General features: G+C 40.3%; 1 protein-coding gene across 1 annotated transcript; it reads right to left on the bottom strand.

Annotated features, from left to right (window-relative positions):
• Positions 1-7,075: 7,075 nt before the first annotated feature.
• Positions 7,076-22,237, bottom strand: znf513a (zinc finger protein 513a). The gene is made up of 4 exons (XM_066709007.1): positions 21,367-22,237; positions 12,443-12,574; positions 9,204-9,899; positions 7,076-8,360 (listed from the first exon to the last, which is right to left on the bottom strand). Exons 1-4 carry the CDS (start codon positions 21,404-21,406, stop codon positions 7,603-7,605), a joined length of 1,626 nt encoding a protein of 541 aa, XP_066565104.1. The 5' UTR covers positions 21,407-22,237; the 3' UTR covers positions 7,076-7,602.

Below are 22,237 nucleotides of genomic sequence, written 5' to 3'. Positions count from 1 at the left end.
TCCTAAAACTCTTCTAAAACAGCCCTGGGGGAATTTGTTTTCCTGTTCATCACCGTAATTATTCATAATACGTCAGAAACACCCACAATTAGACATTTCACCGTCTGCACCATAATTACATCAGCGCTGATTTGCATAGGTTATGTAAAACTATACATTTTTTTATTCAACTTTGGAACAAAACAGACCTGCTTGAGTGTTTTTAATATTCAAGAAACCCACGCTTGTATTGTGAATGAATACACAAATGAGGTTTAAAGAGGATTGTAGTTCTCAGTTTCCTAAATCAAATGAAGAAGTCTGGGGAATGTTTGGTGAAAAGACTGCAGAGACACGCTAAGAGCCCCGACACTTCCCTGCCATCGGCCTGTGCTTTGCAGCTCAGTGAACAGTGATCTGTATTAGGTGACTGGTAGAGGCTTGCAGAGAGATGAGATTGTGCTTCATTAGCATCCAAACAAAGGCCTCTTCATGGTACATGGCATTGGTCTGTCTTGCCACAAGACTCATTGGTTTGATGGAACACGTGAGGTGCAATACTCTCTTGAACTACCTCACCCATTAGGTTTGAACCGGCCGTCTGAGCACAAACTAATCTCTCAGACAGGCTGCTCTTCCCCCAGTGGACTTCTGTCTCGCTGTGTCTTGTTTACTCAGCAGTGGCAATCAGTCCTGGCTGGGATTACTTGTGTTGCTGTCTCCATCTAGAGGCTGAGAAGAGCTCGGTTCTCTACACATTGGAAAGGTCAGAAGACGGGGTAACAATTACGATTACATCATCTGAATAACAGGGACAGTTAAGTGTAAGGGCAGTACATAGACCCAGGGTTTTGGAATTGAAGAGCAGAGCACCAAGGGAAAGATGGTTTTCATTGCAGGATTCTACGCTTGTGGTTGGGAGGCATGAATGGACAGCACTCTGTCATACTGTGACTCATCTAGGTAGGAATGAAGATACATGTCGACGATCAACTGAACAGTATGTCTTTAAAAAATAGTCCATTTCATTATTAGAATGAATGTCAATTTTGTTGACTTTTGTTCTGGAACTAATCCTTATTAAGAAAAAACAAGCATGTCTCTGCCACCGTGTCACTGAACACTCACTGCCTCAGCTTTGGCCTTGTTTCATCCCATGCAGAAAGCAGAATGCCTCCTTTTCTCCCACGTTCCTGAAACTAAGGTTATGTTCAGTTGATATGGGCCCCCGATACTCGCATTCACTGATGGCAGAGATGAACATCCCAAGATGACGAAACCCAGCAATGAAAGTGTCCTTCGATGTCACATGACCGAGGCTTTGATCAGCACCCTCAATGCCTCGCACGGTCAAAAGCACCCAAAACTACAGCTGGGACATTATATTCCCATCCAGCGCTGAGCGAATGACATAAGATTAATCTTGAGTAACTGTGAAGATCATTATTAGAGTGCAGCTTTATACAGTATTACAGCAGAGGTGTGACTGGAGAAACTCATCGGCTAACTATACTTATAACCTTTGACATGGCTAAGAACAGAGGAAAGAAGGGACCTGTGAATAATATGCTGCTCTGAAGAATTGAGTCAAGGGTGTTCATAGTGAGGCAGAATACACTATGAATTAGAAAAAAAAAAGGCAGCATAAGTTCAGGACCACACAAACATATACACCAGCATTTCAATCTATAACTGGCTGAATTGTGTCACATTTGATCAAAGTGTTGAAGAGAATAGAGAACATACAATACAACAGTTTTTTGATCATTTAGAAAAAACACGAAACTGATTTATTTTATATTAAAAGTGCCGTTACTTTGTGCACTTCTACTGCATTTCAAATTCAAAGGTGGTGTCGGAAAGGTCATGATTAAAAGTGAAATAGTGAAATATTTTTTCTTAAGTTTGCATACTATGTAGCCTCTGCGCCCGTCCTTGAGGAATATCATCATTAGCACCTATAACTATAATAGATAGCACTACTGTGTAAAAAGAGAGCTACTAATTAAGTTCCAATGTTGGGTTGGGATTGTTACTGTGGATACTGGTTCTATAAAATAAAGGGTTTATACTTTATTTGAATACATTTGCATTCATTGACCTTCCTTGATTCTATAATATAATCACTGAAATGGATGGACAATTCAACTCAAACTTCAAGTCGGGGGGACAAATCTCTCAGAACTATGAACTATCAGATCTATATGTATGAGCTACGGGTCGTATTGGAAGCAATATTCAATTATTGTTTCTCCAAATTTTAATAATCTATATATAGTTTCTAATTCATAAAGGAGGGAGCTATGGTTAACTCAACTGGTACAACCATGGGATAATGCAACTGATACTGAAAGAGGATTCTGTGTTTATCGAGGTAAAATTCTATAAATGATTATAATGAGCACACATACGGGTTATTAAATATTTGCAAGTGATCCCGGAACTCCCCCTAGTGGAAACAATACATACATTTACCGATAAAACAATGTTCTTCATGCTGAGGTGAAAATTCTCTTATTTGTCACAATGAGGAAATTGAAAAAAGCGTCAGTTTAAGATACGCCGTGGCAAAATAACATTCTGGTGAAGGCTTTTACAATAAAGTAATACATTTAGTCATACAAAAGTATGGCGGATGTTCAAATTTGCTTGCTTTCAGTCCAAATGTTTTCTAAAGACATAACCAATACATGAGAACAACAACAGACAAATCACAACACTAAGCTGATACATAATCGGTCACCTATATTTCATAGCTGCAGGCATCAAAAATGAAGAACTTGGAAAATCCCAATTGGAGTTATTTATAATGTTAATCAGGTTTCACACATTTCCCTAAAATCATCTCTTCTCACACAAACTCTGAAAAGGTGAAATTCTTTGCAACAGCAGCAGCGATGACGAGTTCTTTGTCAGTTTCAGTTGCCTTATTAAAATAGGTCATCATTTAGATGCAGAGGCAAGCTTTGAGAAAATCCTGATTATGAAACTATTTTCCAGATACGTACACTTTATTTGCGAAATAATCTGGACAAGCCTATTGCTGGCAGTAATGGAGTGTACTAGAGGCAATGAGTTTTATAGGGTGTGTGTGTGTGTTTGCGAGTTTGTTTCGGGACATTTTGTGACAACAGCGGACTACTAGTAGTGTTGGAATTTCACGGTAAGGTCCCGTACATCTATCGACGTGATAATATCACGTGACTGACAACCCCATCAATGCGGTCATCCAGTCACAAAAGACAACAACTGTCCCAAGTCTAAGCTATGAGAAGCAATTGGTTACCTGTACACTGCACTGCTGGGAACACCAGAGCTGGTTCTCTGGGCTGCAGCCAAACCCAGACTCCTACAGGGTGCAGTGTGTAGCAGGTCTCATCAGTTCACAGTGTATCACCTGCTATTTCAGATAACTGGAGCCATCATTATGATCAAACAAACACACACAGTATTGTTTGTGACAACTGAAGATTATTTCTGTTGGGCGCTGTCCACAGTGCTGAAATATATGATCTTGTATTGGATAACAGGCCAGTTGAGAGAGAGCGGAAATACACAGATTTAGAATTAAACACCGTATCGAACATTAAATGTAACACGGTGCTGTATCTTTGACACTGTGTGCTCTTCTTGGAAACCTCTGGAACAGCCTCCTTTATTTATTAAACACCCTAACTCTCAGTGTAGCTCTATTCAGTTTGAATCCTCTGCACACCATCACCTTCTGACCTTCATAAATGAATCATTCATTACAATTACATCACAGTCGGTACAACCCACCTTGTTTCTCATTTATTATTCAGTGGATTCCCTCCTGCCCTTTGAGAGCACTAGAGGGACCGAAATCAGATCACACATTCGAACCAGAACACCTTTAAACACTTGGTCATGTTTGGCACGACTCAAACCATTTTCTCCAGGACTTGGTTTTGGGAGGCAAAGATCAGAAAAAGGCTGCAGTCTTTGGGCGTTAAGGTGATGCTGGTTTCAGAACCACTCACCTGGCTGAGACATTATAGAGCTCAACCCAAAAACCCCCACCAAACAGAACACACAGTGGACGGACGACAACATGAACATCCTGCGTGATGAAGTGAAGCCTCTCTCAAAGTGTCTCCCTCTCTCAATGCAACACACTGTTGTCAGGAACAATTGCTTGTTGTAAACATGTCAAACAGGTTTGTGTACAAAGCCACAGAAGAGCATTACAGCATTTTCTACAAATGTGTTCAATGAATGCTAAAGACATCCGGCAATGGTCTGCTGTTCTCCTGGGGCACATTTTACAGTACAGAAATTAACTTAATGCTCTCCAGTGTTGCTATTTATCCTCATTGTATGATTCAAAAACACTGATGCGAAAAGAACAGACATGTCATTGATACTAATTAGCGTCATGCGATAATGGTGGAGCAATGCAATTAAAGAGATAGCTTTCAAAGCGGGCTGAGAGATACAATTATAAAGCTTGACAGCTTACATCTGGAAAGTCAGGAGACTGAAATATCACCAATTAAAGGGCTGTGGTGTATCACTAGCTTAAATCAAGTGGGCTTCCCAAAACTCACTCTGCAGGATGTCCTGTCAGTTATAATGAAGGTTTTGACAGGATCAAACTCATACTCAAACAGAATTTTTGCCGACACGATCAGAAAAGGAGAAAGTAATGCCTCAGACAGGGTTTCAGATTTCAAATAGCTAAGGGGTTTCAAAATGCAAATAGCTCTCCTGAGAAATGATTGTACTCCATTAACACACCAGATAAGCAGCACTCTTATGAATCCATTCAAGGGTGCTACAAAATAATCCAAACCTGCTTATACAGATTTATTATAAATATAGGCCTTTACCTTTAGATGAACTCTCTTACCACCCCGATGTATTTAATCTGCAGTGTTTACAAGCATAAGCAAAAATAGTCTATTGGTTTGTTTTAGGGTTGTAAGTTTAAACATTCAAGCTTATAGGTTTTATATGACTATTATTTGTATCTTTCAATGACATTACATTTTATATTTATTTATTTTGTGTGGCAAGAAAGAAATATAAAGCTGTGCTTAATTAATACCCTGCAGCTATGATAGAAACTGAAACAGTGGAGAGACATTGGACTTTGTGTCCATCAGGTTGACCACAGCTGTAGCGTCAACACATTTCCATAGCAGCTGTCTCTGACTGAACCTTAATGCAAGAGGATCACCTGCAGACAGTTAAACTACATGGGGCTACTTCATATTCGTCAACATTTTGAAAAATGTGTAAAACTTACATGGGCAAAACGTCCAATACACAAATTGAGATGTATAATTACGGTTGTTCATGAACAAGAGCTGCGAGAATAAAGTGTCCTGCCAAGTTTGACTCATCAAATGTTTTGATATGATCATTTAAGATTATTTTTTAAAACAAACAGCGAACATAAAGTTCTTGCCACAGAGCATCCACAAACAACAACTAGAAGCACACGTTCGTTACAATTTTTTTTTTTAATTTTTAAGTGATTCGTTCTTTTAATAGTCTGAACTGGAATTGAGCAAATGCACCCAGAATTGGGACATGTATTACTAGGTATTCATTTATGGGGAAACTATTCCTGATAGAGACGCGTTTAGACATGCGTAGCCGAGATTCGGCTGAAAAGAAAAGAACTGGCTCTTACAATCCAGTACGCAGCTACAGAACATGGCATGGTATTGACCAATGGAAAGGATGTTATTATGGTCTATCATCAGCCCTAGAGATGATATTTTTTTTTTCAGTCTGCAAATGGGGATCCAATCCAAAGGACCCTCTATCAACCCTGAGCTGATAAGGCAGGTGTCGGGTTATGCTCTGCTGTAGAGACAGATACAGACTTTTACATAGCAGCTTATAAACAAGAGGCTTTTGCTAGGAACCACAATGTTTTTGGATTCAGAACAACCTCAGATAAAAGCATGTATAATGCACTTATAAGGCAGTATTTGAGTGGAAAATGTGCCTCCCTGAGACACAAGTGCAAATGAAAGATTAAAATCGACGATGGTGTGCATCATAAAATAAGTCAAGTACAATATACAAATGTAAAATTGTTTGCCCATTTAAACGGCCGAGTAACTCTGGGTTTGTTTGTGCTTGTTTTTTTTTTTTTTTTTAATAAACGGCACAACAGACCAATGGTTTCCTTCTGGTTAGCAGCACGGGTCTCGATAACTTTTGAAAAGTATCCAGAAGAGTTCATATTGCTATAGAAACTACAGTCCAACAGCATCACCTTGGCTTTCCATACAGAGCATTTACTGCTGTGTGGCCCAGCAGTTTGTCAATTATATCAGCTCTCTCCATCCCTTTTAGTGAAGGCAACTGCATTAAACACCCGCACTTCATACCCACGATCTGAAACAGATATCATCAAATCTCAATGTTGAAAGACTCAGTATTGTCCAGATTGCAAGGGGATTACGTGGGCAAATAGACTAAAAATGTACCTTAAACATAGCACTTTGTTTAGTGATTTAATGGCCCGTGACAGACAGACGGGCCTGCAGGGCTGTTGACCCCCAGCTGGCCTATGTATGTATGTATGTATGTATGTATATCTACTGCAGCTATAAAACACACATACGACGTGCTGGAGTTTGCAAGAACCAGATTACCATGGCAACAAAGATTATGGAAAGAAACTGTCACAATGAAGATACAGTTCAAGTGTTTGGTTTCATTACCTTAAAAATACATGTATATTAATAAAAATACAATTATATATAAAATGTATATTTTCCCTCTAATGAGACTGAAAAAGAAAACAAAGCTAAAAACAGAATGTGCATTTTCTTTTATTGTGATCCTCCTTTTATATATAAAAGGTTAACTATATTTTATGGTCTTTCATTTGTTATTTAATCAGCTTTAAATTATGAAATACATTAAATAAGTTAGCTATATTGACATGGTCCTTGCAAACTTTCCACCCCCAATAAATGGAGTAAAATGACCGAGCAAATATAAATGAAATGCCAGGGGGTCCTCTGTTGCTCCAAAAAACGGTAAATATGAACAAAATAAAATGGAATATTGCCGCTCGTAATGAAACCATACAATCACATTAGAATAGAAATGCTTTACTAGCGCTCTGAGACACGCGAGTTTATTACAGGTTTGTCGTGAAAGAAAAACTATTGCCCAATTCACAGTTGACATCACAGACTAATCAACAGCAACATTATCTTCATATTACACACATCCTGCCCGGCCGGATCTCTGGAGGCCGCTGTGAAGAGCGTGTTGGAGGAGGTCCGAGGGGTGGGGCGTCAGTCAGTGCGGCGTCTTCCTGGACTTCCGCCAGGCGCCCATGCAGTTATCACCTCCCCTTATTCCAATCCTCGTTCTCCCTGGGACCCCCCACGCGTTGCCCAGAAGACCCTGATCCGCCTGCAGGTGCCGGTACAACTGCATGGATCACCTGGTGCTGTTCTGCAATGCACACGCTGCACTGCTGGATATGAAGGCATCTCCAGGCCTGGTAATCCTCTGAAACCTCTTTGCGAGAAGAAACGTGCCTTTTTATCCGATCAGACACTTGTGTTTCAAAGCCACCGGGGAACGGGTCTCTCTCCCTCCTCGAGATCAGTGGAAAGGCCTCAGCTAGGACAGCGTGTGCCCGGGTTGCTGCTCTTTAGTCCAGCCCTCGGTGGAGTGGCCGTGTTTCTTTTGGTGGCGCTTGTAGTTGTCCCAGTGGCCGGTGGTGTACGGGCACTCCTGGCACTTGAAGGGCTTCTCGCCGGTGTGCCGCAGCATGTGCCGCTTGAGGTTCATGCTCTGGTTGCAGCTGTAGTTGCACACGCTGCACTTGAAGGGCTTGGCGCCTGAGTGGATGCGCTCGTGCCGCTTCAGGTTGGCCAGGTTGCCGCAGGCGTAGTCGCACAGGTGGCACTTGTAGGGCTTCTCGCCCGTGTGCACCCGCTGGTGGCGCTTGAGGTTGTCGAAGTGGGCCGAGGCGTAGTCGCACTGCGGGCACTTGTAAGGCTTCTCCCCGCTGTGGGTCTTCATGTGCCGGGCCAGGTGGTTAGGGTAGTGGGTGATGAAGGGGCACAGGTTGCAGGAGTAGACCTTGTCGGACTTCTCTGCGCCGCCGGGGTCCTCCTTGGAGAGCAGCTCCAGGCCGCACTTGCTGCAGATCTGGTTGGACGAGCCGTCCTCGTGCATGAAGCCATCGTCCAGGACCAGGCCACACAGCCGGCAGGTGAAGGGGAACAGGAGCTCGGGAAGGGTGTCCGTCTCCTCCGGGACCCCCTCGGTGTCCAGGAGGCTGCGGGGGTCCATCTCGGGCTTCAGGCTGGGGTAGCTCTGGAGGAAGTCGTTGCTGCTGCTGACATGGAGGGTCAGGTCAGAAACCACGGCATCTGGAAAGCAGAACGAAAGACGCTGGCTGAGTATAGAGCTGTTAATCAGGCTATTCTGCCAACCAACCACATACAGGCTGGCAAAACAGCAAAACCCAAAGAACAGAAGATATTGGTTGCATTTCTGTGTTTTTCCTATAGAAGATCTTTGGGAACCTCCAGTGTTTGCCATGTTAATTACAAAAAATGATAAAAATCTGCCGTTTTCTTGTCAACACCTGTAACCTCGAACTGCATTTCCACAGCAGATTCATCATGTCTCCCGTTTCAAATCCAAACCATCACTTTTTTCTCCCTCTTCACAATCTCCCTCCTTTTCACAATCAGTCATGGTCACAATCCAAAATACTCTTGCCATGTTTTCTAGGTCCAATTCATTTCATTTTTTCCTTCTGGTGCGACATTGTGACTGCATTCTATAGTATTGTATTATATGAAAATGAAATGCTCAAGGCATATACAAACATGGTACTGTAGAAAAACAAACCATCCCAACAGACCTACAGTTCCTGTGATGTACTATTTATATATAGAGTCGTAGGCAAACGCTCACAAACCCTCTTCAGTGAATGACTGGATATGAAAACTGATTTAAGAAAAAGTGAAAATAAGGAATTAAAGGCAAAAAACAAACTGAGAAGGTTAAAACAAGGATACAAAAAAAAAAAAAAAAAAAAAAAAAAAAAAAAAAAGCAAAATCGAATCGAACCTACACTGACGTTCCTGTGTGTGCATTTAACAGTCCTCTTTTTTTAAGTTTCTGTTTTTGCTTAGATCCAAAGTCGTATTTTTATCACTGCAAACCTGACATTGCCGGGGCTCAATTCGACGGCGGTACGATACCTTCGGAGGCACCCGTGGGCTCCTCGGCCTCGTGGCCCATGGCGTGGCGCTTGAGGCTGCGGCCGTTGCTGGCGTGGTAGTCACACAGGCTGCACTTGTTGAGCTTGTCCTGCGTGTGCATGCGCTCGTGCCTCTTGAGATTGCCCAGCGAGTTGCAGGCGAAGGCGCAGAACTCGCACTTGAAGGGCTTCTCGCCTGTGTGCGTGCGCACGTGCCGCTGTAAGTTGACCAGCTGGGCGGAGGCATAGGCGCAGTGCGGGCACTTGAAGGGCTTCTCGCCGTTGTGCGTCTTCATGTGCCGCTTCAGGTGGTTGGAGTAGCGCGAGGAGAAGCTGCACAGCTTGCAGGAGTAGATCTTACGCGCGCCGCCGTCCGAGCCACGGTTCTCCCGGGAGGCTGGGGTGTTCGAGTCGGAGGGCGTCTCGTCTCCCTCGCCGTAGCTCCCCTCGCCCCCGTCTCCGCACTTCAGGCAGTAGGGGGCGCTGAGCTCCAGCCCCCCCAGGGAGCCGTCCAGCAGCTGGCCACACTGCTTGCAGGAGAGGTAGTGCTGTAGCGTGTGCTCGTGGTGGTCCTCCCGGTCGCTCTCGGTGTCGCGGGGGTCCTCAGCGTCGCTCTCCATGCTGAGCCGGTTGTAGCTGGAGCAGTCGTCATCGCTCAGCGAGTACACGGGGATGACGATCTCCGCCGCAACTGAGTCTGAGAGGAAACAAATATAATCACACAAATACTGATGCTTCCCAAATCTCTTAAGACAAAATATTTAAAAAACAAAACCATTCCAGTCTGGTTCCAGTTAACTTCCCTGGCTTAATAACAGCAGCTCTGGTTGGATTACAATAATTCCCACCGTACTTTTCAATTACACTTGACTTGAATAACTAGAAAAACAAAGCAAAAAAATAAATAGAAAAAGGTGAAAAGGAAATGTTGAAACAGGCTCAATCTAAGCCTGACACTCACAGCACACAAACACTCCATGCAGAACCAGTGCATCCCACAAAACGCAAAGAACAAAGGAAGACGACGAGGCTGTTAGTGAAGAGGAGGAGAGACGGCTGAAGGAAACGAAGAGCTGCGAGTCGGGGGCCTCCACTGGCTCTCAGCCATCGATCCACGATTCAAAAGCAAGCTAATGAGAAGCTTGTTTAAAGAGGAAGAGCGCTGCTTAAAGCCACAGGTCCAGAGAAAAGTGCACCTAGCAGGAGCAGGGCCGGGGCTTATATTGCGCTCTCTGGGATCGCCTCAAGGGTGATTACCACGCCTAATGATGATGATGATGATGATGATGATGATGATAAATGGTGCTGGGGATTAATGATAATGGTAGTGGGCATGATGATGATGGTGATGATGATGATGATGATGCCCTAGGAGTGTTTTACGATAATGGTCTTTCTGATGGTTTTCCTGATAACCTCCATAATGATGAAGCATGAGAGGGTTCAATCTGGTGGATTTTTGGAAATTATTCCTTTTGCTAAAAGGAGTGGTTTAATGCCTTTGCAAACCTTGTAATATCAACTGCAAGCTAATAATAATTAATATACATGTGTGCATGTTTCTACTTAATTGTTCTTTGATAACTTCCAAGCTTGTCAACTGATCAAAACCTTCTCAAATCAAGAAATGTGTAAGCTATATCTTTGTTATTCATTGTATCGGTGTCCAAGTGTATACCATCTGTGACCTGCACCAAAACAATACCGTGTAGGTCTCAGAAAGGTTAATCAGAATCTTCATGCTTTAATTTCTCCATGCAAAAGTGAAAAAAAGATACACAAAATCCCAAACATACAAAGTACAAATATTTTGATGAACTGTCACCATAAGTCCAGAGAACCTCTACGAGAAGCACTTTAACCTTATTACTGTCAAAGACCATACATTTTCAGTACTTCATAAACTCCCATTATTTTTCCTTTATTCAATTACTAAACCTTCAATTCAACCTACTGCATAAACTTCATTTGTAGAGAGAATGGAAATACTATGTTTAGTAACATTACCATCAATCCCATTCATAATATAGTACTGCATCTTATTATCCTGATGATTTATGTTTTGAAGCTGTGGCGTGTTCCTGCCCATTCTCAGCAGAGTGTTGATGCTGAAGCAGATCTTGATTAAGCATGACTGGTTCTCGGACACGCACGTCTGAGCCTACAGTCTTTTGATTCGATTCTTCCCTGCAGGTGTGTGAATTACTTGAGCTGCCTCCCCCAAATTAGTTGCTGAAGTAATTTACAACTTAGGATGAAAGAAAACGGGGAGCTTAATAGCGTTATAAGATTAAAGAAAAACTGAACCGTGAAGTCATTTTGCTGTCTAAATGGTACCGCACCGCAGAATAGGAAAGACTATAAATCATGTGGTCAAGAATTGCTGAACAAAAGGTACAAGAACGCCTTACATCTTCAAACGTCAGCAAACGAAATGGCGATGCAACATCAATAGTTAAAGGTCGGATGGGTACAAATTGCGGGGGGAAGAAAAAAAAAAAACGTTTTTATGTGTTGTATGTTATTGTATCATGTGCCTCTTTTGCAGAATGTTGTCATAGGTTGCAATTTGTAGCACTTACAAATATCAAAAGGTGTGTGTTAAGAATGATAAAAAAAACAAGCACATCACCACTGAGAGATGGATGATGCCATTACAAAAATTAACACTTCTTAAAAGAGAATCTCAGAACACTGAGACTGCCCTCTAGTGTTAAAGAAAATTTAACTGGAGAAAATCAATCTCTATAAAATAAACCAACAATAAACCGGTTTAGATTATAACCTCACTGTTACGATGACTGTTAGAAGGTTAAGAAAGCTAGTCTGAACTAACAAAATCATCATCATCATCCCAGTAGGTCACAGGGAAGGAAAATCAGAGAACAAAAGCCAAGTATTCTATCCTCATTTTTCATACTTCACCAAGCACTTTTGGGGAAGCTCATTATAATATACTTTCATCAGCCGATAGAAGAATACAAACTGTTGAGAGTGAGAGTTAAAGGACATGTTGGAAATGTAGCATACAGTTGGAAAATCTCTGGCAAACAGAAATAACACCAAAACATGTCCATGAAATGAGAGGACTACATGAAATGGCCAGACACTCCACATTCACTCCACATGGACAGGTGTAAAACACATGGCTGAGCAAGAGGACATGCTTCTGTGGTTATCTTATTGCATACGTGACCTCCTCAAACCAACACGGGCATCGTTATAAAGCTTCTCACAAACCTTCCGAGTCCCTCTCGAATCCGATGATCTTGTCGTCGCTGTCCCCAAACTCCAGATCCTGACCCAGGAGGAAGTCACTCTCCAAGACGAGGCTCCCAGCATTCTCCACCCCTAATCCATCTTCAGAATCCACTGCAAGCACAACACAAGCATCGCATCAACACCCCACCGCCAAGCAACCTGCCTCGATAGCTCATTCCCGCACAATCATTTACAGAGGAGATGTCAGAAATATATATGTTTTTTATTTATAATGATGATGATGATAGGATGGAATGAGATCCCCAGGAGGGAAAACATGATTATTATATGCAATATTCATTACCACTATTGCACAAGCTGATGATCAAATTGACTAATGGTGCTTCATGGGAAAAACAATTACAACTATTGAAGGAAAGAAATATAGGTCAGGTCAAAATCTGCCATGATCTCTATACACTTGGGTGGGAAGCCTATTTTAGGAGTCTGAGATGGGAAAGACCGCCTGCCAAGCCAAGACATTATATTATTTTTCCTTTTCTAGACAGTAAGAAAGGGAAAAAGGTGTATTCCTCATGAAAGACACCCATACAGGATTACAATGTCAGCCAAATGAAGTTAAAATATTGACTGGACAGAGTTTTTGAATTGATCTACCTGTGAAGTAGATATTAGGTTAAATTGATTATATAATCAAGTGGAAATCACTATTTTGATGAAAAACAGTTCAGCAAACAGGGCTTGTACAAAAACCTAAAAAAAAAGTCTGCACGGAGAATGTTTTTAGTCTATTAGGCCATTTCTCTTCCTAATTGCTAATTCCTAACGATTTCTGGCTATAGGCTAATTGTTAGTCAGTCTCCTCATAGAAAACAGAAGTCCAACATCTCTGTTGTGGTCTTGTCTGTGTTCTGAAAGGAAGCAGGGTTTATCAATTCCATTGTTCTAAGAACAGAAAAAATAAGAAAAAAATCTTGTTCAGTAATGACTGCATAGTTGCATCAAATCTCATCCATGAAGCTTGTGTGAGAACTTGGCAAGATTCAAACCCAGTGTGAAAGGACAATGTGCTGCAAGAAAATGTTTACTTCACGTTCTCCTTCACATTTAGAGTCAAATTACAATTTAGTATATTGTTCAGAAACATTGAAAGAATGTTCGTCACTAAGTCTAACTATTTTGATTCTATAATGTGCATTCACGTTTTAAATAAATTCCGAGACATATACATGTCCCCTTTATACATTCACACCCCATGCCCTGCATCCTACTCAGGCAGAATTACAATTCTGCACACGCTCCTTGGTGCAGATGAGTGCTACACTGCCCTCTTATGGAGTAACACTTAAGAGTATTGTTCAGGTTCTTTCAGGACAGCAGAGAAAAAGCCTTTGAAGGATAATAAACATGTAGGAGGATCATCTATAACAGATAAAGGGTTTCAAAGAAAAAAAATGGATTATTCTACCAAAGTACTCCATTCGACAAACTGGGGGGAAAAAAAGCGATGGCTTACTTGCGATGACACTGATGAAGAGTATAAGTAATTAATCTTACTGCACAACACATGGATCAGTATATGTGGGAATTGTCCACATTCCGTTCATTTAATTGATGAAGACTAAATAAAACCGCTATTATAACAACAAGTTTCCCAGATGATACGACCTGACAATTACTGTGGATTGATTGCAAGTATTTGCAGAATGTCTGTAGTTATTCTGTGTGGCTCATTGCTGCACCCCTTAAACTGACTAAAATCAGAATAAAAAATAATTAAGCATTCAAAACAAGTGGCAATCAAGGCCACTTTCCAACCTGATGAAGCATGCTTTGAGGTGGCAGAAGGAGAGTTATATGGCTGAACAAAGAAACAGTGAGGTATGGAATATGAAAGGAAGAATCTTGGTGTATGCATTTGATTAATGAAAAAACAACCTTTCAAACGTGTACAGTTTTCATGGATCATACCTTCTCAACTTCAAAAAACAACCATAATTAAAACACTAAAACAGCCAACTACACTCAAGATCTTATGTCTATTTATGGTTTTGGTTTGTTTGGATAAAAAAAAGAAAGGGAGTAATGTAAGCTTATGAAATATAATACTTTGCAGGATTTCCTAGTTCTTAGAGGGCAACTCCCTCTTTGAACTGTCTTTGTCAGCACAGGAAAATATCACAGAGCACACATGCTGGGTAGAAACCATCAAAATAAAAGATCCTGGCAAAATAGCACCACAAGTATTCCAGAGATGATTATCATTTCGAAAGTCTGAGGAAAGGAAAAAAGAAAAACAGACCACGATTTAATTTCCCTACATCCCTTCCTTTATAATGAGACAAATTAAGTAATTAATCGTGTCACAACCTCTGAGCGCAGGAAATACACTTCTGATTCAGTACTGTAGCCCCATGGATACGGTTTGGTTGTTGTTGTTATTATTGGTTATAGGCATTCTCTAGTCATTTAGAGTCTCATACAGACAAAGACCGTAGGAGTGTTTCATTAAACCAGAACATATCCTGAGGAGCGAAAAGCATAAACGTACATCAACCCCATAGATTCATTAGTTTTTATTCAATTTGAATGGGTAAAACAAAAACCCTGAGAAGTCAAGCTGTTCAGAAGCAATTTCACCACCCATGCATAAAAGTGCTATAACATACTTGGCTTCTTGGTATAGTCTACTTGTATAAACACAATAAATGCACTGTATTTACACCAACACAGGGGAAAATCCTATAAAAACAGTTGTGTATAGATTAGCAAAGGCAGTGAATGATGTATGGAAAGAATCAGCTCTTTTGCTGTGCACAAAAACACCTGAGATGAGGGAAATGGGAAAGAAAAAAGGCTATTTTGTATACACCTATGCACAGATTCATTACAGCATGGATTCATGAAATCCATTTATTTAAAATGACATTTAATAATAATAATGTGTGTATATATATATATATATATATATATATATATATATACACATACATACATACATACATACACACACACACACACACACACATACATACATAGATACATACATACATGACATGGCCGAAAGTATTGGTACCCTTGTATTTTATTCAAATAATGCACCATTCGCACTGTGTTGAAATTAAAAGATATTTTGTCGTCTATACATGCATGTCTTTGGTTTGCAGTGGAACAAAGCCAAAAAAACTGAAAATAACTGAATTATTGCTTATTCTATAAAGACATTCTAAAATGGCCTGGACAATATTATTGAAACCCTTTAGAAGTTACATGAAATAATTGTATTGTAACGATACCTCAAGCAGACAACTTTTTTAATTAGTATCACAGGTGTCTTCAATCGCATTATCACTCATTCAGACAGTTTACATAGTTTACTCTGTTTACTCTGCTGTTTCGTCTCACTGTGTGTATCACACTGAACATGGAAAAGAGAAGGAAAACCAGAGAGTTGTCTGAGGAGGTTAGAAAGAAGGTAATAGCCAAGCATGGTCCTACAAGACCATCTCTAAAGAGCCTGATGTTCCTGTGAGCACTGTTGCCAATATTAAGAAGTTTAAGGCCAATGGGACTGTAGCCAACATCCCTGGACGTGGCCGCAAGAGGAAAATTGACCCAAGAATGAAGAGAGGGATTGTTCAAATGGTGGAGAAAGAACCAAGGAAAACTTCAAAACAGATCCAAGGCAATGTTCAAGCTCAAGGTGCAACAGTTTCAAGTCGCACCTTCCGTCGCTGTCTGGATGAAAATGGGCTCCATGGTAGAAGACCTCTTGAGAGAGACAAACAAAAAAGTCAGACTGGAGTTTGCCAAAATGCATGTGGACAAGCCGCAGTCCTTCTGGGTGAATGTGCTTTGGACAGACAACACAAAAGTAGAGCTTTTTGGTAAATCACAACAACTCCATGTTTACAGGGGGGGGGGGGGAAATGAAGCTTTCAAAGAAAAGAACACCATCCTTACTGTGAAACACGGAGGAGGCTCAGTGATGTTTTGGGGTTGCTTTGCTGCTGAGGGATGAATCTGAGCACAATGAAATCAAAAGCCTAATCAAGGCATTTTGGAGCTAAACGTACAGCCCAGGGTCAGAAAGCTGTGTATCAGTCGCAGGTCATCGGACCTCCAGCAGGATAATGACCCAAAACATACCTCAAAAAGCATACCTCAATTAGACCGTTCTGAAGTGGTCTTCTATGAGTCCTGATCTAAATCTGTGGAAAGAGCTGCAACTCGCAGTTGGGAAAAGGCACCCATCAAACCTGAGAGAGCTGGAGCAGTTTGCTCAAGAAGAGTGGGCCAAACTACCAGTGTAGAAATCTCATTCAGGGCTTGATTGCAGTTATTGTCTCTAGTCTAAAGGCTGTGCAATGAAATATTAGGGTAAAGGTCCCAATATTTTTGTCTGTGCCATTTTCATTTGTTTTACTATTTAAAGTAATACGTTAAGTCTTAAATCAAAAGCAAAGTTTGTTCTATTGAATGTGAAATAAAGGATGGATACCAAATACTTTTGTCCATTTCTACTTAGTTCAGATAAAATTTTCCCGATTTTATTTATTTATTTATTTATTTTTATAAGTGGAAGGGTACCAATACTTTTGGCCACATCTGTATATTACATTTTTTGTTAAAGTTCAGTTATCTTCAGTAATTTAAAAACAAAATTAAAATCCACAAAGCGAGTCAAAATCAAACAGTGTACCTGCAGTCAGTCTAACTCCCCTTCTCCCTGAACAGTCTTGACAACAAGTTTACCAAGTTTATTATTTGTATTATTGTTAACAAACAAATATTCTGATTAACACATTTATACAGTATTAGTATTTAGATCATTTTCATGTATGTTTTCACATTTATGAAACCTATCCCAATTCAATGTATGCATGACCCTGCTTAGCATGAAATATACTGGAGCCTCTCTTGTGCAAAGTTGGGTCTACCTGTACACAGTGATTTGGAAAGTGTGCTGTCATGAAGCAGTGAATCTTACATCTCTACAGTATAAACATATGTCGCACTACTAGTTAATGGCCTACACTGGTCTTCACTATTTTTAGAATTAAATTTAAGACACCAGCAAGATCTGTGGAGTATCCTTCAGAGGACGGGCAAAATGCATCGTAACATGCACTGTGAACATTGCTAGCAACAGAACCGTGTGCAGAAACCTCTGAATTGAAATGATACACGTTTCAACATAAATCTTTTAAAATGTATAAACAGAGTTCTCATCAAATGAATGCGATTAGAAAAGTAAATGTAGAAGGGCCTTTTAATCTATTGCTCCGATACAGACCACTGAAAATCTAAAATATTTAATCTGAAATTAGGTTGTCTTTCCTTAGAAGACCTGCCCTTCGTTAAAAAACTGTCTCCCCAGATTTTCTCAATTCCTTTGTTTTAGATACTGCCTTCAAGGGAAAACATTAATATTTTGACCGTGGTAATTTAAGAAAAATACTTGTTAAGTCTAAAAGCAAATAAAAAATAAAATAAAAATAAAAGATTCCAAAATATAGGCCTTATGTCGGCACACATTAAATCAAGTGAAAATAATAAGGTAAACTAGTCAATATGTTTAATGACAAAGAAAAGCTTACAATCTCCTTAATGTCCAAACTGAAAGTTAACCTAAATATTCTCCATTATTTTCATTGCATGCACTAGATACGAGGAAACACTTAAGCTGTGTGTGATTGATTTTGGCCTACTCATTTATTATTGCCAACACAAGCCTGCCTCATGTTGACACTTCCCAATGAGCACTACAGCTTTAAAACATATTTCCTTTGAGAAAATTAAAATGTGATACCATGCTTTTAATGAAATGTAAACCTTTTTTATCTGGTTACCGTACAATCACTTAATGTGAAATTGTATGTTACACTTAAATGTTTTCTGTTACTTAGTGATTAACTACGTACTCTGTCCTACATGTCCATTTTAAGCATGCTAACGGTCAACAATCTGACTGACTACGAAACGCATACTGAAGTGATGGTACTGGTAATCTGGTACAGGAATCAACGACTCTTACATTGAGCTTAATGCCAAGTCTTTCCCTCCAAGGCTCAATCTGTTACATAAGTGGAATGTCTTTGAAGTTCTAAATGGAAATCAATAAAAAACAAAAACAAAAAACAGAAACACAAAACTAATAATCCCGATCATTTTGTGATTTGAACAGCAGCCCCTGCCTGGTGCTTTATGCATGCAATGTAGGTTTAAATTATAAATGCTGTGCTGCAAAAATAAGCAGCAATGTACAATAAAATATAGTGGTATTCCCTAGCGAAAAATTGTGTGGACTCCATAGCAACTAGTAATAGTAATGCTAAAAAAGGTATAGTACTTTTCATTTTGAAGGAACAATTTATTTTTTTATAAAATTGACACAAATTGTATACTAACACTTTTAACTTGGTATTACATACCTGTTGGATTCAAATTGGTCATATTCATAAATGTATACATAAAACATCCTATAAAATAATTCTATAAATTATGTTTTTTTTCTTTTTCAACAGTTACTTTAAATGGCTTTAAACTAAAGAAAAGGCATGAAGTGAACCAAAATATTACAGCACACACAAATATAGGCCTAAACCTTTATGTAAAAATTGAGAACTGTGTTCCCCCCCCCCCACCCCCCATGGCCAGGGTCACTATCATGGAATTGCTCACTCAAATCTTTACCACCACCTTCACAGAGCAGTGTCACTTTCTGTAGAATGTACCCTGAATACCCTGTATTGGGGGTCTCAAAACACCAGTCCTAAAGATCTACAGGATCTATTGCTTTTCAATGTAACAAGGTTATCAATCGCATCATTCAAACAAATATTGGATTTATTATCAACATGTGATTTTCAAGACCTGAATTAAAGACATCTACAAACCTGCAATACTGGGGCTAGTGGAGAATCATGGTTGCATTTCAAACCAAACCACAAATTACTTAAAGAAGCTAGTCTTATTATTAAAACAGAAATGGGTCTCATTTGTTTGCATATAAACTGTACTCTGTGTTTCTGCCAAGATTGGTATGACACCCTATAACTCAGAATTAACACTTTCTGATTAAAGCAGCTCAAAAGCTGAAAGGAAATATCAAAGAGAACTAGCCTATATATTTGGCACACTAATAATAATTTAATTCTTCAATGTAACATTAGTGCTGTCCAATCCCAGTCCCTGACAACCACAATTAAGCATGTGTTTTGGTTACTTTGATAATACGGAGATCATACAGACCAAACACCTTCAGGCTTCCAAGAACGATATTTCCAGATTTCCAACTGAAAGAGTGACACTTAAATAACTGTTTGTTCCCCGTCTTTAGAAATTGCCCATCTAAAATGTAGGCCTATAATACCAAGTATGAGGACACCTCTAGCTTGCATGCATCTGTGCAGCACTAATATAATTAAACTTGAAAAGTTCAAGAAACCTCTTTAGATTCGCCCCCCCTTAAACAATTTACTATCACATAATTAAATAATTTCAACAGAAACAACAAGGAGAGTGAATCTGTTGACTGTCACGATGATAATGGTATAGGCCTATCTGGTTTAAATGAAGTAAATTATAGTCTAATTTGTATAAAGGGCACAAATGATATGCTTACAATATGAATCCAGTAACTGAAATAGATATTCTACATTTGAACCATAAAGCAGTCAAAACAGACATCAGCACATGTTTAACTAATGGGGACCAATAAGCTACAATAAATCCAACTACGTTCTCTCATAATCATTAATATGACTGTTATGTGTCCATTGTTTTTCTTCAAGCAGGAAATGAAGTGCAATACAATAAAGGTAAATATGACAACTGCACTACAGCATGTTGCAGGCAGGGATAGACAATAATGTTTCAAAAACTGATTGCATAAAACAAAGGCAGAAAAACTGGCTGACAGACTTGCTTATGCTATATGACACATCACATGATTAAAAAAACAGCACCTCAGCAACATTAAATAAAAGGTTGATTAAAAAATTGCCGAGATCAAATGTGAAAGTAATAGCATTCAGCGCAATGATTACAGCTACATGCAAGTAGTCCTGGAACTAGTGTGACATTTGACAACAGTGGTTCCCAGCCCTGGTCTTGGGAGGACCAATGGAGCTCTCAATTACTTATTTGAATTAATAAATTCCTAAATCAGATTCTTTCCATTATTTTAATGAGTAGGGGGTTTAAGTGAAGTATAAAACTGTATAAGGAACGTATTAAGGAACCAACTTTTTATTGCTTAGACAATTTAAAAAGTCAAATGTAAGCCAATTTCCTCAATTAAGGGTCCAATGAAGTAATTGAGAGCTCGACTGGAACAAAAACTAACAGGGTAGGGGCTCCTCCAGGAGCAGGGTTCAGAACCACTGATTTAGGCAGTGGTTCCCAAACCGGTCCTGGGGGACCCCCTACCCTGCTGGTTTTTGTTCCAGTCGAGCTCTCAATTACTTCATTGGACCCTTAATTGAAGTAACAATCTGCTTAGATTTTACTTTTTAAATTGTGTAAGAAAATAGTTGTTTCTTCAATACGTTTTTTAATATAATTCTATACTTAAAACCCCTACTGTTTAAAATAATTAAAAGTATCTGATTTAGGAAATTATTAGTTCAATTAAGGGTTCAATTAAGTAATTGAGAGCTCGGTTGGAACAAAAACCAGCAGGGTAAGGGGTCCCCCAGGACCGGTTTGGGAACCACTGGGCTAATGCTTAGAAAACTTGACAGCCCTGGTCAACACATGACATCCTTTTGTAGCAAACTAAGCAATTTAAGTCAGACTTGATGCGTTTGCAAATTTGTGTATGTGTGTATTATATATATATACACACACACACACATACATACATACATACATATATACAAAACACCACAGAAATGCACAAGCATGTGTTCAGCACGTTAAGGGGGAAAGACACTTACATTTCACCGGTTGTGGGTTAGATTGTTTCCTTCTGGGCATTTTCCGGCCAGTCTTCTCGCTTCCGCACGCTGTTCTCTCGGGCGGTGGGACTCAGCTCATCCCTGTGCAGCAGCTCTGCTCTTCCTGTCCGTGTTGTCACTGCAGGCACCACTGGCTCCAGCTTGGGAACATGTCACCCGGCCACGGCCAAGCTTTGTTCCGCATTCAGGGGAGCTACTCCGGCGGCTGCATGGCGAGATCACCCTATGCAATGTCTTTCAAAACAAATGCAATCAGAAACGTCTATATCGTATTAAATGTATTCCACACACGTGTATTGAAATAATCCAACTTTTCAATGGAGTGCTGCAAGGATCTCGCACAACTGCAGCTTTTATGTAGTTCCCACACCTGTCAGCCTCACACACCTTCCCCCAATGTGCATTTATGTTAGCCAGTCTGTTTAAGATGTGCGATCCGCCACTTACACTACTGTAGCTAACAAATTACTACGGTAGACAACCCGTGTCCGCTCACACAAAAACAAGCCCGCTTCCCCGCTGTCGGTCCGCGCTGCGATGCTACTCCGCGCACATCCTCACACCGCGGAGAAGGAGGCAGTGGTCAAGTTTAAAGCCTCGCTGGTGCGATACATCCGAGAGGGCACCGGAGGAGTCATGAGCAATTGTTGAACTTAATCGAGTTTTCATTGTATACGTTTTCCTATTTCTACCAGCCACCTTCCGTTGTTTTTGTGAGTTTCCGCTTCCGGTGGGCTCCTTCCGGTCCGCCGCCTCAACGCGTCCGGTGTCAACATGCGCAGCCAGGCGAGGAGCTTGTGGGGTTTGTAGTCCTGTTTCACAAGACTTCCTTCATTAGATAAAGCCATGG

Source organism: Amia ocellicauda, chromosome 1, assembly GCF_036373705.1.
Source record: "Amia ocellicauda isolate fAmiCal2 chromosome 1, fAmiCal2.hap1, whole genome shotgun sequence".
Classification (NCBI taxonomy): Eukaryota; Metazoa; Chordata; class Actinopteri; order Amiiformes; family Amiidae; genus Amia; species Amia ocellicauda.
The sequence above is the reverse complement of the archived record's forward strand: the minus strand, read 5'-3'. Positions and strand labels throughout refer to the sequence as shown.